A 14,299-nucleotide genomic window follows, 5' to 3' on the forward strand; every position below is an offset into this window, starting at 1 on the left:
TGAAAGCTAGCCAACATCTTGGACGCACGAGAACGCTATTGCTGCTGCATTAGCCCCAGGAAATTCTCTGGTCACTGCCTTTTTTTATATTTCGTTCTCCCTGTGTGTGTCTGCAATCCCTTTGGTCTGGTTTCGCTCATGGCCTCTCCATTCACCACACTTTGGTGTGGCTAGCACGATTCTGCCTGCATTTGCAGACTTAACTTTGATTCTGAGAGAATTTGGCCTGACGTGAAGGGCATGCGATGGAGTGAGGGAAAATATAGTAGTGACTACCTTTAGGGAATAAGAGTCTCCTAAAGTGTGGGGTTGCAACTGTTGGCAAGTGCCTACCAAGCAGAGGTAAAAGTGTGGTGCTCCATACGCTACTCCCAGCACCTTCACCACTTATTAGACGGAGCACCAAGCCCCCATGATTACCCCATTCATAACCCAGAGAGTAAGGCATGGCCCATCATTGCAGACTGCATTTGCACATCTAGCTCTTTACCCAGGAACCCACAATGTCAACAAAGATAAACATTTTTAGGAAGATGTTCTGCAAATCCTGTAGTGTGGGCGTATGAAGATGAAACAGTAAAGCATGGTCAGAAAGTACAGCTTACACATATATCAGTGCAAAATAAGGGAATATCCAGATAGTGTACTTCCAGAAAAATATATTCTTTGAATGTCGGTATTGTGAGAAACCAGAAGGTGTCTCACCCAATAGTCCCTAGGGATCTGTCATCCAGGTGGCCAGGACACGGCCATCGCTTTTGGATCCAGTTCCAGGGGGTGAACCAGTACGGGAGGATCACCTAGGTGAGGGTTCTTCAAGGAGTGGGAGTGGGACATTGGATGGTGAGACGCAGTATCCCCTTCCTTTTAACACCTTTACCCCATCCTGCCGGGTAGGATATTTAGGAACTTTACCCCCACATGTCCCTTTTTACAACACAAACACTTTCTCACAGACACCCCGCGATGAGGGAAAACCTACTAACACACAAGCCATATACCCAACGTATCCCAATACGATGGTCGGGTGAGGTCAGGCAATTACTGACCATCATACACACCTGACTTCCATTACACTTCCCCACATGGAAAAAAGGTGGAGCACGAGAGCAGACTCTGAGCGAGGCACAGCACACGAGGAAATGGCAGTTCCAAGATGGCAGTTTAATGAGAGGAGAAAGACAGTGAAACAGAAGGGGGTTGCAAGGAGGGAATTTCCCTTGACCTTTACGGCAAAGAAGTGTTACTTTCACGAAACCACGAGAACCGAAAGTATAAGACCAGGAAACCAGGCTGAAGAATCCTGCATTGTGTGTCGGAGGTACCCGGGGCCCTTCTGCGTTAATAATCAAGGCGGGAAGAATCTCCAGTCACCGTGGTACTGTCCTTGGCTCCAAGAACAAAGCCACTTCAGTGAAAACAACACAGCCGGTGAGTTGGGGAGACCTATACAAGACCGATCTGTGTTGAAGCCAAGTTTGCAAGCAGCAGCATCGTATGGTGAGAGCTGGAACGAACATTGTTAAAACCCATGTATTAAGAGACGCGAATGAAGTTTAACTGCTGATGAGCGATAGAGCTTTAAAGCAAGCTATCACACCTTTGACGTAGTGGTCCGGCACCATGTGGGTGCTCAATCGAAGGTCTCTGTAAGGTATCCAGCTAAGAAGTAATAACAGTAGATACATTTGGTCTGAGCCCAGCAGAGGGAGATCAATTGAAAGGGAACGAAAATATGTGAATCGAAGTAGTCATGCAACGGGTCAAGCAAAGTGCTGTGCACAGTCGAATGTTTTCGATTTCGATGAAATAGAAAACATTTGGAAAAGTACATGAATCTGGTCCGAGCCCGGCAGAGAGAGACCAATTGAAAGCGTTGAGTTAAAGTAGATCTGAGCCCGAATGAGGGGGAACCACGGTCTGAGCCTGAACGAGGGAGACCCAATTGTGAACATTGTGAAAAAAGGGGTCTGAGCCAGAAGGAGGGAGACCAAACTGAATATTGCGGAAATGTGTGAACTGTGAAAATCTGAGAAGGGGAGAAGGAACTTTAATGTTTATTTGTATTTGTATGTTATTTATTTATAGAGCGCACCAGGCCCGAGGGCATCCAGGCGCGTATTTTAGTTACAGCAAGAAATAGTACAGACATAGCATTTCAAATTACAGTTTAAAACCAATTTAAGTTACAGTAACAGATATAGACAAATATACAAAATGTCTTTAGGCCTTAAGTTGATTATATCATCCTACGTTGGTTTTAGAGAGTAGGCTGGTAGCAGCTGAAATTTAGTTTTTGGCTTCACCAAGAGTGCAAACCGATGTACCATATTAGTAGCCATTGGGGTGCTAATGTTATTTTTTGAAGTCCTGCATTTTGGGCCTTTCTTCTGTTTAGGGAAACCACGAGAAGAATTTAAATGGTGTTGTGCAAACGTGGGCTTACTCTACGCCCAACAAGCTACCATCTAAAGTGGTTTAGACTGGTTCAGACTAATAATAATAATAATTTAGCTTTCATATATCGCTATGAAACCTCAAGCATCTGAGCGCTGCCTATTATTACCCACGGTGTGGTGCTCATTTATCGACCTCAGAAGGATGAAAGGCTGAGTTTGGCCCTGCCAGGTTTCAAACCAGCGTCAGCAAGCTCTGCACAGATGTTAAAGCGCTCTACTCACTGTGCTATAGGACCGGCATCCTATCCGGGTCAATACACATACTTTGTGGGTGGACCCAAGTGTTTGGCATTTTTTAGTGCATGTATGAACGGGTGGCAACTAAAACCCTTGTATGAGTGGCCATGTATGTGATTGGAGAACTGGCTTATGCCAGCCTATGAGTGCTTTGATATATTTAGGTGAAACCCTATCTCTGTTACCATTTTATCACTGTTGCCCTGAAACACCACAGTGGTTGTGCATCTTGGGGTAGGAAGCTGCCATTGTGCGAAAGGGTTGTAGGACACTAGTTCTGGGCCGTCCTTGGTAGCCTACACCACTGTTTCCTCCTTGAGATTGATTGTTTCCTGCTGGATTGCTGCTCCATTTTGAACTTCGGGCCATCGGGATCCGCCTTGTTCGGTTCTTATCTGGAGCCATCTTCACCTTTATTTTCACTCCTGGCTAGTGGGTCTGGCTCCTGTGAAGGCTGTTTGTTCTTTTTTTAGGACCTCTGTATTGTCATTGGTCTGGGATTCAAGTGTCTGGGTGACTGGATCCGGTAAACTTGCATTGCAAGAGAAGACCTTTTACTCTCCAGTTGTTTCGCCATTTCTGAGCAGGCTTTTCTGGAACTGCCACAGTGATCTACCACTTGACGCTGAGTTGGTGGATTATAAAACATACTAAAACTCAGGGGGCTTCCGATGGTCCATGTTAGAAGGTTGCTGTAGGTCCCATTTAGGCACATTTTACCATTCACTTGCATAGGCCCAAATTCTGCTGTGCGTCCATCTCTCCTGTGGCTCCTGGAACTCTTCTTGGAAGTCTCTACTAGCATCCCCTGGGGTAGGTTGCAGTCTTATCCGCACCAGTGTGGAAGAACAAACATACATGCCTTTTTCCCATAACTCCAGGAATACCTACAGGCTTTGTCCCATCGATACCTATAGGAAACATTTGAAACTACCTGAAACTCCTTAAAATTGACTTTGAAGGTACTTAACTGCACTGGGATATGTGCCCTCTTTGGCCAAGGAAGTTGTAGGACAAAGATTGCAATTGTAGCATGTACCACTAATTGTTCATGCATTTCTAAGTCTTACCTTACACTCCTGTCAATGGAAATGTCTTGCTACTATGTTACATGTGTGTACCTTTGTATTTCTAGGAGTGCAATGCGACTTTATGTGTCTGGTACCATCAGTCTAATTGTATTGTGACTTTTGGTTGCCATAGGGCTTGGATTCTAAAGTATTCAACTCTATTGGTCCCTCTATGTGCTAAATTTAGTGTATGTTGTGCATTTGCATCATGTATGTTTCTATGTACTAGAGGTTCAGGAATGACTGTGACCGTGCTCTGTGTTGGCATATTGGCTCCTGAACATGACTCCTCTATTCATGTATATTTGTATTGTCTAGTGTTCCCTTGTCTTCCCACCCTTTAGCCCAGTATTGTTGCTACCAACAGGTAGTCAACAACACATTTAATTATGGAGTGGGCTGAGTCTTAGTTCACCATTACTGGTTTAGACATAAACTGTGTTATCACTATGAGTTATGTTTATTAAAAAGCATACATGTTATCTAATAGAGATTCAATGTGTGATTTTTAACATAGTACATATTATTTCAGTATATCAGTGTAATGTATTCTTTACTACCAGCTTTCCTCTCTCCCGTGGGTTAAGTCTGCTCTGCCTTAGCTACTACGATTGAGAGGTCTGCTCTTTCCTTTTGTTTGGAACCCTGTTTCACTTTAGGATAAATAGTTTCAATCCCTTACAAGAAGTCTGTGGCATAATCGCCCTAACAAACCCAGGATTTTCCCAAAAGCAAGGGTGCCATCCAGCTTCTTTCTGCCAGGGAACTGGCTCAGTTCACCAACTAGAAGTTTCCAAGATAGTGTATCATAGTTTGGTGCCACTACCATGTGGAGCCAACTAACAGGGCAATGAAACTTGCCAAGTCCCGCTCCTCCCTCACACACACTTTGAGAAGAGTAAGGTAACTCAGGGGGCAAATAACACAGAGTTGCATTGCAAGCAAGGCCTTAAACTCACTAGAGACAAAAGCTCAGTGAACCAGTTTAGAAAAGCAAAACATTTAGGCGGCTCACATGAGCAACATCTTTCACAAAAGTGAGTCCATTAGCAACACTTACCATGATGGTCATATTCAAATGCCCCAGCGCACAGGCATCAACACACCAACAACCAAACAACTGATTTCCTCAGTCCTGTTTACCAGGAATACTAAATAAAGGAAATAAGCCACATTCCACAATTTCACAGAAGACTGGGGATCCATCAACTAGTTTACAGAGGATCCTTGCGGGAAAAAATTATCATTAAATCAAGCTGCCTTAAACACACCTGTTTTCATTTGCTTTGTCGTTTTCCGTCCTCTCAGGATGTTTGTTCTGCTCTTCTCCTAGGGAAATAAGACAATTTCCTTTAACATAGCCAACACCCAGAAAATGTAATCCTCAAATCTGTATTTCCTTATGAACCATTATTAATCTTGGAGGTTACTCATTCTCTAGAAGGCTGGTCTCGAATTTCAAACATACCACAAGGGGCGAAATGAGAGTGAGGTTGTGAAAAAAGCACACAAACAAAATCACTGCTAGTTCAGGACAATTCCAAAACGTTAACCTTTTCTATATTTCTGTTCATTCTCTCTGTCACTTTGATATAATCCAGTCAAGGAACTAGAAGTAGATCTCTATGTACTCTTACTCTTGGGAATAAACTCCAACTGAAAACATGCCAGTCTGTGCTTGAAGAAAGCACATTTAATCTTCATTTGCATTTGCTTACTTTATTTCAGTATTTCTATATCACTGCATGCTGCTGCTCTGTCCATTTCACAGCATTGCTCCAGAAAATATAACAAAAGAAACATAAAACAACATTTTGTACATTTCAAATCCATTATGGCTGATAGGTTAACGAGGGGCCAGGATAGTCCAACACACATTTAGATGAAGGGTTAAGCTTCGAATGTCTTCTCAAATTGTTGAGGACTTTGTATACCCTTTACTGACTTCATGTCCGATGAACAATGTTGCAGTAGTTCAGGCATCTGTTTACAAGGACAATTTTCACAGAAGGCCAGATTGACAGCTGTGATTGTACCAACTTTTTTTAAAAATTCATAACATTTAACTCTTAATGCCGATTATGTTAGTACTTGTGAACAAGGCTCCACAGACACAGACAGACTCTTTTTGGAAGGCACCTGAAACTTTACCCTGCCAACTATGAAGAACCACAAAAGATCTTTCAAGGGAAAGAGGATACAAGATGTAGAATGGAAAAGGAACGTCACATGAGAAAACTGCCAGATTTAGAATGTCTCAAAGTGCTATGGTTACATCCAAGTATGTGAAGTAAAGAAGAATACACTTTAACATCTGTGTCCTATAGGGATTAGATGTGCTTGGCACAGTGCCACGACCCACCTGTACCAGGCATACATGTTTATTCTATAATACAGCTTATGATCTGGTACTTGTCTCCAAATGAAAATCAAACTGGTTTGCACTTTTTCTACAGAGGTTGAAGAATATTTGCTTCTTGTAAACTCTGTCAGAGCGATGTGGCAGAATTTGAGAGGGATCCAGAGGCAGAGAGCACCGCATTTCGAAATTGTGAAGATGCTTAATAACACAATGTGAAACAAAGAGAAAAGGGGATCAATGCAAGATAGATATTTAGGAGTGGTAGTCTGAAAACAGAGTGTGAAAATACATACGAAAAGAACCAAGTGACTTGAATGAGGGTAGTAGGGGTGTGTTTATGATGGGTGGTGTGGTGTGTGTGTGTGCGCATGTCAGCCTTTGATGCCTCAGCACTTAAAGGGGAGTGTGGACAAAGTCTGCAACCAGGAACAGCATGCCACACAGCAGGAATACTGTTGGAATCCTCACAATTTGAGTGAAATACATCTGAACTTGGCTCTGGTAACAGGATTTCCAAGTTGCTTACAAATATGGACAATTCCAATCAATAAAAGGAATCCAGTTTGGCTTTGATATTGCATACAATGACAAAACATTTGATTCCTGAACCTGTGCTCGGGAGCATTGATATGTTTCAGATTACGCATGACTGCAGATCACAAGATAAATCGTGATATTCATCTGTGAGGAGAGCGGAATCTGTGCTGCTCCACGGACACAACCGATTTCACGTCATGATTGCTGAATGATTTATGCATACTAATTTTGGGAAGGGGGCAGCCCCATCCTACCCCCTAAGCGCTTTAGACTGAGGCGAGATGCATTCAAAGCACTATGATGGGCCAGGGGGGACGGTGAAAGGCCCACCACCCAATACAAAGGACCCCACTTCAATATAATCAAATATAATGTAGCGCAAGGCGCAGCAATATTGCAGTTTTGCGTAGATAGTAGTAATCATAGGTAGAAGGTAAGGCCTGTGCAGCGAATTCAGCATTGCATGCACTAGGCTCAAATTGCGAGACGAGGGAAATCTCCAGCCATCCCCGAGGTCCCATGAGGACAGCCCATACCCCACACCACCACAACACCTATTCATTGTTCCAACAGTGTTGCAAAGATTTATTTTTTACTCAAGAGGAATGTGCCCTACAAGTCCGTGATCACAGACTGGTGCCTGGTGTACATTTTATCTCACACTGGCCAAAGCATGGCCCGGCCCATCCCCATGTGACCACAGGTTATAGCCCATATAACTGACTAAATCTTAAGATCCCTGAATTCATGGCACCAGGTGCCCTCTGACCACCAACCCCAACCCCAAGTAACAAAGCCTGAAATGTTCAAAGAGGACGGACAGGGCGCATTGTTGAGCGACAATCCTATGATTTGAATTGCAAGCTGATGGGAGGGATACATTATAGTTGAATGTGAGGGTGGAGACCTTAGAGCTGGATGCTGTGTGTGGGATATATTGACCCACTCAGCTGTGCTTTACCCATCACTTTGCTGCCTTGGTGCAAGAAACAGCAAAAAGGCTGCGCTTGCTCCTGTGCATGCCAAGATCTCCAAATTGCGTTTTTACAACAACCATAAAAAACGGCTGTAGCACCCTGCCACACATATTTCAGGGGGGTGGAACAGAGTACACACTGCAGAAATGTGCCAGTGTGCTCTGCAACATTTAACATGGAATTAAGTAAATAGGCAGCATTGCCTTGCTGAAAACCCCAATATTCCTGAAACCTTTTTTTTCACCCTTTAAAAATGCTGTTTTGAGGCTAAATCCATCCATTTACTTTGAAACTGCTGTAATTGAAAAGGTCCTGCCATGTCCAGGAGAAGTCATTGTGCATTAGCGAAATGAGCCTAGTTCCTGAATGACAGGCCCAGTCATTTTAGCTTGGAAAGAAATCAACAAGGATCTTTATTTTATTTGCACGGGAAAACCTGCTCATTTCTCCACAATGTATCAAACACCAGCTGTCTTCAAAAGAACTTAAACTATCTGAGCTTGGTCAGTTTCATGCATCAGTGTTCAGATAAAACTCATGCTTCAAAGAAAAATTACTTTAGCTGCAAAGAGATTGTGGAAATCTGAGTGAGCTGCCCAAAACCGAATTAAAGAAAGAAATGTCAGCTTGCACCACGTGTGAAAATAGGCTGCTTACAAAATAAGGAAAAACGAATGCCTGTATTTTAAAACAGTACATTGGTAAATAAACGTTTTTAGAATAATAAAGGGGTTAAACTAATGGGGAGAATATATCACATGTGTTATTTGATGTAACCGGCTTATTTATTTCTGGATTTAAGATCAAAAGTGAAAGATGTTAAACCCAGGGTGGCTTGAGTTACAAAGTTGAAAAACAGGTTTTCTGCCAAAAGGACCATCAGAAAAACTCACAGCAGATACTGGCAACCCCCTGATAATTACGGGGTTTAACAGACTTTTGGCTCTGCTGGGACCCAAACAATGGAGCTCTCAGGAACGGAAGCCGGAGGTGTGAGAGATCATATAACTTCTATCAGACTGAGGCAACCCCCCAATCGTGCTTGAAAGGAGATTCCAGTTGGTGTCAGCAGGAAAGAAAAACAAAAGACAGTGACTCCCATTTGTTCTAGAGACTATTTTATAAAGAACTTTCAAAAGACTTATATCTCAGTTGCCAAAATTGGTAAGAATGTGGAATTTTTACAGTGTTAAAGTGAAAGTGGGGGCTGTATTTTGAAACTTGGTAGAATGTATTGACACACTCTGGACAGAAACAGTGATATATGTTGAATTACAAGAAAAGTATCAATATTGCAGACCTACATTTATGTACATACATTCCTCATGACAATCCCCACCCATGTCTAAAGTTGCAGAATTTTGAGTAATATGAATCCCCTTGGAAAGCGCGAAAAACTATCAGAGGAGTGAAACCAAGCCTCACAGAGTGGGGGTTTGGATTGAAATATGAGGAAAAAAATATGTAACCTGTATATCTGATTTACTGAAAGGTTGTAATTGTGTAAATATGTGTTTGTGGCAAAAGAACAACTTACTTCTTACCTTGTAACGTTCTTTCGATGGGATGTTCCTCCGACGTATTCCTTATCTTTGATAATTTGTCTCCAGCTTGCTGGCCTCGGAAATTTTATCTCTGTAGAGGTCGCTGCGCGTCAATGTCCGCCGAGTCGATGTCCCTCGACAGCCACCGTATCGGCGCCGACGTCACCATGCCCATAAATAGCCACGTGCGGCGACCGTTGCTCAGTTCCGTTTTGTAGCATAAGATAAGTCATGTCTGAATTGGTTATTGACCTTGAAGGAGCGTAAACTGCAACCACAAGAGAAGTATTACTGCGGGATGGATGGGAGGGGCGATAAGGAATATGTCGGAGGAACATCCTGTCGAAAGAACGTTACAAGGTAAGTAGTAACTTGTTCTTCAAGGGATTGAGTCCTCCGACGTATTCCTTATCTTTGATAGACTCCCATAGCAGTGGCATGTAATTGGAGGTGGGAGTAATAATGTCATGTATCCCTTTTAGGAATGAACAGAATGTAATACGGCTTTGCCAAATCTGGTCTCTTGACTAGTGGAGGAATCCAGGTTATAAAATCTTGTGAATGTATGTGCGGACGACCATGTGGCAGCCGTACATATGTCTCGGACCGGTACCCCTCTTTGGAGGGCCGAAGAGGCTGCAATACCCCTGGTTGAATGAGCCCTAAGATTCTGGGGTGGCTCTTTCCCTGCCAGTTTGTAACATTCCAGAATGGCCAAAATAATCCACCTGGAAATGGTCCATTTTGTTATGGGTAGTCCCAACTTGTGACCTGAGTATCCTACAAACAGTTGGTCTGCTTGCCTAATCCTAGGCAGTCTGCTGATGTAAAATCTTAGAGCTCGCCTTGGGTCCAGCCTATGTAGCCTTTCTTCCTCGTTCCCCGAAGGGGGAGGAGGGTAGAACGAAGGTAAGGTCATTTTCTGAGTGATGTGAAATTCAGAAACCACCTTTGGGAGGAAATTAGGCTTCATCTGTAGGACAACTTTGTCCTTATGGAAAATTGTATGGGGGGTTTTACAAGATAGAGCTTGTAATTCGCTCACCCTCCTAGCAGATGTTAGTGCTACTAATAGGACAGTTTTAAAAGTGAGAAATCTCAGCGAACAAGAGTGGAGTGGTTCGAAGGGAGTACCCATTAGGAAATTTAAGACTAAATTTAAGTCCCATAAGGGAACTTGGAATGGTCTTGGAGGATAAACATTAGTTAAACCCTTGAGAAATTGTATTACATGGGGTAGTTTGAAATACGATGGTTCCTCCGCAGTGCGCTTGAAGATTGATAGCGCTGGAGATAGCCTTTTACAGTGCCAACTTGAAGGCCTAAGTTTGCCAAGTAGAGTAGAAATGATAACACCGTTGGTGTACCACATGAAAAAGGGTCGATATTCTCTTCTCTACACCAGCTACAAAATTTGTTCCAATGGCAGTGGTATAAAGACTTTTTTGCTGGCCTTCTGGCCGAAAGCAACACCTCCATGACGTCATCAGGGAGGTCCCAATCCTTGTACCTCAACCTTTCAGAAGCCAAGCGTGAAGGTTGAGGTTTCTTATGTCTGGATGGAGAACCTGACCTCCCTTCTGCGAGAGAAGATTCTCTTTGAGTGGAAGATGGATTGGAGGGCAGATGGACATATCTAGAATGTCCGGGTACCACGTTCTCCTGGCCCAATCCGGGGCAATTAGGATCATGGTTTTCCAGAATCTTCTCAACCTCCTGATCATTTGAGGAATAACGGGGACTGGTGGGAACGCGTAAATGAGTGAGAATTCCCAGTCCACTACGAACGCGTCCCCTAGAGCTCCTCTCGGGGGGAAATTCCCTTCATCAGAACAGATCGTACTTCCTGTTGGTGCTGGTGGCGAACAGATCCACCTGAGGGGTTCCCCAAAGGGCGAAGATCTCTTGAAGGACTTCCTGAGCTAGAGCGTCCGCTGTCAAGTTCTTCTCTCCGGGTAGGTGGACTGCCGATAGAGAGATTCCTTCTTGGATTGCCCAAAACCAGAGCTGCATTGCCTCTCTGCTCAGTGGCAGTGGCCCTACGCCTTATCTTTTGTTGAGGTAGTGCATGGCCACCGTGTTGTCCGTCATTATCAGGACATTTCTCCCCTGTACCGATGGCAGGAAAGCTTTCAGCGCTAGTCTGATCGCTCTCAGCTCTAATAGGTTGATGTGTAGTCTGGACTCCGATGGAGACCAACGACCGCTGATGGTCAAGTCGTTGGCATGGGCTCTGCACCCCGTGAGTGAGGCGTCTGTGACTACAGTTATCTCCGGCCATGGTTGCCCAAACAGTTCTCCTTTCAAGATGTTCTCTGGATAGGCCCACCATTGAAGGTCGTGGGCTACCTTGTCCGGAATCCGGAGATCTGTCATTCTTCCTGAGTATTGTGACCACTGGGTTCTTTGTGCCCACTGGAGAGATCTCATTCTGAGGCGAGCCTCTGGCACAAGGAAGATGCAGGATGCCATGAGGCCTAGCAATCTCAAAAATTCGAAGACTGGGAGATGTTGGGCATTTTGAAACTTGTTGACCATCTGCAGAATATCTTGAGCCCTCACCTCTGGTGGCAACGCTTTTCCCAGGGAAGTGTCCAGGACCGCTCCGATGAACTGGAGTCTCTGTGATAGTATCATCTGTGACTTCTTTAAATTGAGGGAGAAGCCCAGTTTGTGAAGGAAGTGGCAGACATAATCTAGCTGGATCTGAGCCTGTTCCAAAGATACAGCTCTGATCAGACAATCGTCCAGGTAGGGGTAGACGTGGATCCCTTCCCGCTTTAGACTTGCAGCCACTACGGACATTAGCTTGGTGAAGACCCTCGTACCGGCGGTCAGCCCAAATGGCAGAACTCGAAATTGATAATGAGAGCCGCCAATTGCGAACCTCAGGTATCTCCTGTGTTTGAAATGGATTGGCACATGGAAATAAGCATCCTGGAGGTCCAGAGATACCAGCCAGTCCTGGATCTGGAGGGCCTGAAGGATCTGAAAGAGAGTTACAATCTTGAACTTGTCCTTCCTGAGGAACTTGTTCAATTCTCCTAAGTCCAAGATGGGTCTCAGTCCTCTGTCCTTCTTCGGTATGAGAAAGTAGGGGGGAGTACCAGCCCATGTTCCTCTCCGCTACAGGTACCGGTTCTATGGCACCTTTCTCTAGCAGGTCTACAATTTCCTGCAAGAGGAGCGGATCTGGAACTTTTAGAGAGCTGTGCCCCGGTGGATGACTGAGGGATGTTTAGAAAGGGTAGGCAGTAACCCTGGGCCACTGTCTCCAATGCCCAAGCATCTGACGTAATAGCCTGCCATTCTGTCAGATGGTGAGTTAACCTGCCCCCTACAGATGTTTTGTGTGGAAAGACCTCAGCGTGGTTTGGGGGCGGCTGATGCAGATGCTGAGGGTAAAGAGGCACCTGCTGCTGCTGCGGCCTTAGTACTTTTGACCCGTCCACCTCGGGTGGATCTCCTTTGGCCTCTTTGAGCTGGCTGTCCTCTGCCTTTCCCGAATGCGGAATAATAGCGAAAGGACTTTCCTCTCCCAGAGGTTCCTGAGGGGCGAAAAGAAGTTTGGCGGATAGCAGCTCCTAAAGATTTTGCTGCTGCTTTAGATGTTTGCAACTTTTCCAGACTGTCATCAGCCTTTTTACCGAATAAAGAAGAGCCGTCAAAGGGCATATTCAAAAGTCTGGCCTGTACATCTGGAGCAAAACCAGACTTTCGCAACCAGACATGCCTGCGGATTGTAGTACTTGCCGCCATGGCCCTGCTGATACTGTCAGCGGAATCAATGCCAGTTTGAAGAGATTCGCACCTGGCATCTTTGCGATCTTTAATGATGTTAAGGAAGGTTTCCCTTTCCACTCCTTCCGGTATGCAGTCAGCCACTGATGAAGCACACTCCCACAGTGTGTGACTGAACCTGGCGAGCGTACAAGTGGCGTTGATGGACTTCAACGCCATACTACAAGCAGAAAAGACTTTTTGCCATAGAATCGTACCTTTTGTCATCTCTATCCTGTGGGACAGTAGGATAAGCGGATCTGCTGCTTGATGAAGTTGCCGCTTGAACCACCAGGCTCTCTGGAGTCGGTGTTTTGATAAGTATTCAGGGTCAGCCGCAGCTACCCTATACTTGGCTGACAATCTTTTATTGACTGCAGGGATAACCTCAGGAGTTTCCCTATTTGATGAAATCTTCCTTTGTAAGGCTGTATGGAAAGGGACCACAGGATCCTCTTGTGGACCTTTGTCTAGTATGTCTGTAAGGTCATCCTGTTGAAAAACAGGTGAAGGCGCAGACCAACCCATGAATTCAATAATTCTTGCCATCAGGATTCTATAGGGGGTTTCGGCATGTTCCCCTGGTCTGGTTTGACAAATTCCACTTCTGGGGAAGTGTCCAGCCCACTTGCCTCATGTAATGATTCCTGTAGGTCTTTCAACCTTCTTTCCTCAGAGGTAAAATCCTCTGAAACAAGTTAGAATCCTCCACTTCTTCATAGATTGAAGATAATCTGGGGTACTCTGACCTCGGAAATGGTGTAAAACCCATTTCTAAAGCAGAAGAACTAGTTACTCTTACCTTGTAACGTTCTTTCGATGGGATGTTCCTCCGACGTATTCCTTATCTTAGATATATATCCTTCCAGCTCTGCTGGCCTCGGAAAATTTTTTCAGTAGAGGGCGCTGCGCGTCGACGTCCCTCGAGTCGATGTCCCTCGACAGCCGCCGTATTGACGCTCGACGTCATCCTGCCTATAAAGGCCGCGCGCAGCGTCCGTTGCTCAGTTCCGTTTTGTAGTCCCCAGTAATGTTTTTGGATTAGACTAATCACCTTGAAGGAGCATAGGCTGCAAACCCACAGGAAGTTATACTGCGGGGATGGATGGGAGGGTCGATAAGGAATACGTCGGAGGAACATCCCATCGAAAGAACGTTACAAGGTAAGAGTAACTAGTTCTTCGAAGGGATTGTGTCCTCCGACGTATTCCTTATCTTAGATAGACTCCCATAGCAGTGGTATTGTGACTGGAGGCGGGAGTAATAAAAGTTATGTTACCCTTCCAGAATGGACAGAGTGTAACACAGCCTTGCCGAATCTAGTTTCTTGACT

The 14,299-nt window shown here is 44.7% G+C and overlaps 1 protein-coding gene across 5 annotated transcripts in view; it reads right to left on the reverse strand.

Annotated features, from left to right (window-relative positions):
- L3MBTL3 (L3MBTL histone methyl-lysine binding protein 3) overlaps positions 1–14,299 on the reverse strand; it is a 1,294,236-nt gene that overhangs the window by 835,064 nt on the left and 444,873 nt on the right. For all 5 annotated transcript variants that reach the window (XM_069622999.1, XM_069623001.1, XM_069623000.1 and 2 more), the window contains one exon: positions 5,038–5,095. In XM_069622999.1, coding sequence (XP_069479100.1) covers positions 5,038–5,095 — 58 coding nt within the window. The remainder of the gene's footprint in view (positions 1–5,037; positions 5,096–14,299) is intronic.

This window comes from Ambystoma mexicanum, chromosome 11 (assembly GCF_040938575.1).
Source record: "Ambystoma mexicanum isolate Mex_15411 chromosome 11, UKY_AmexF1_1, whole genome shotgun sequence".
In the NCBI taxonomy this organism is placed as follows: domain Eukaryota; kingdom Metazoa; phylum Chordata; class Amphibia; order Caudata; family Ambystomatidae; genus Ambystoma; species Ambystoma mexicanum.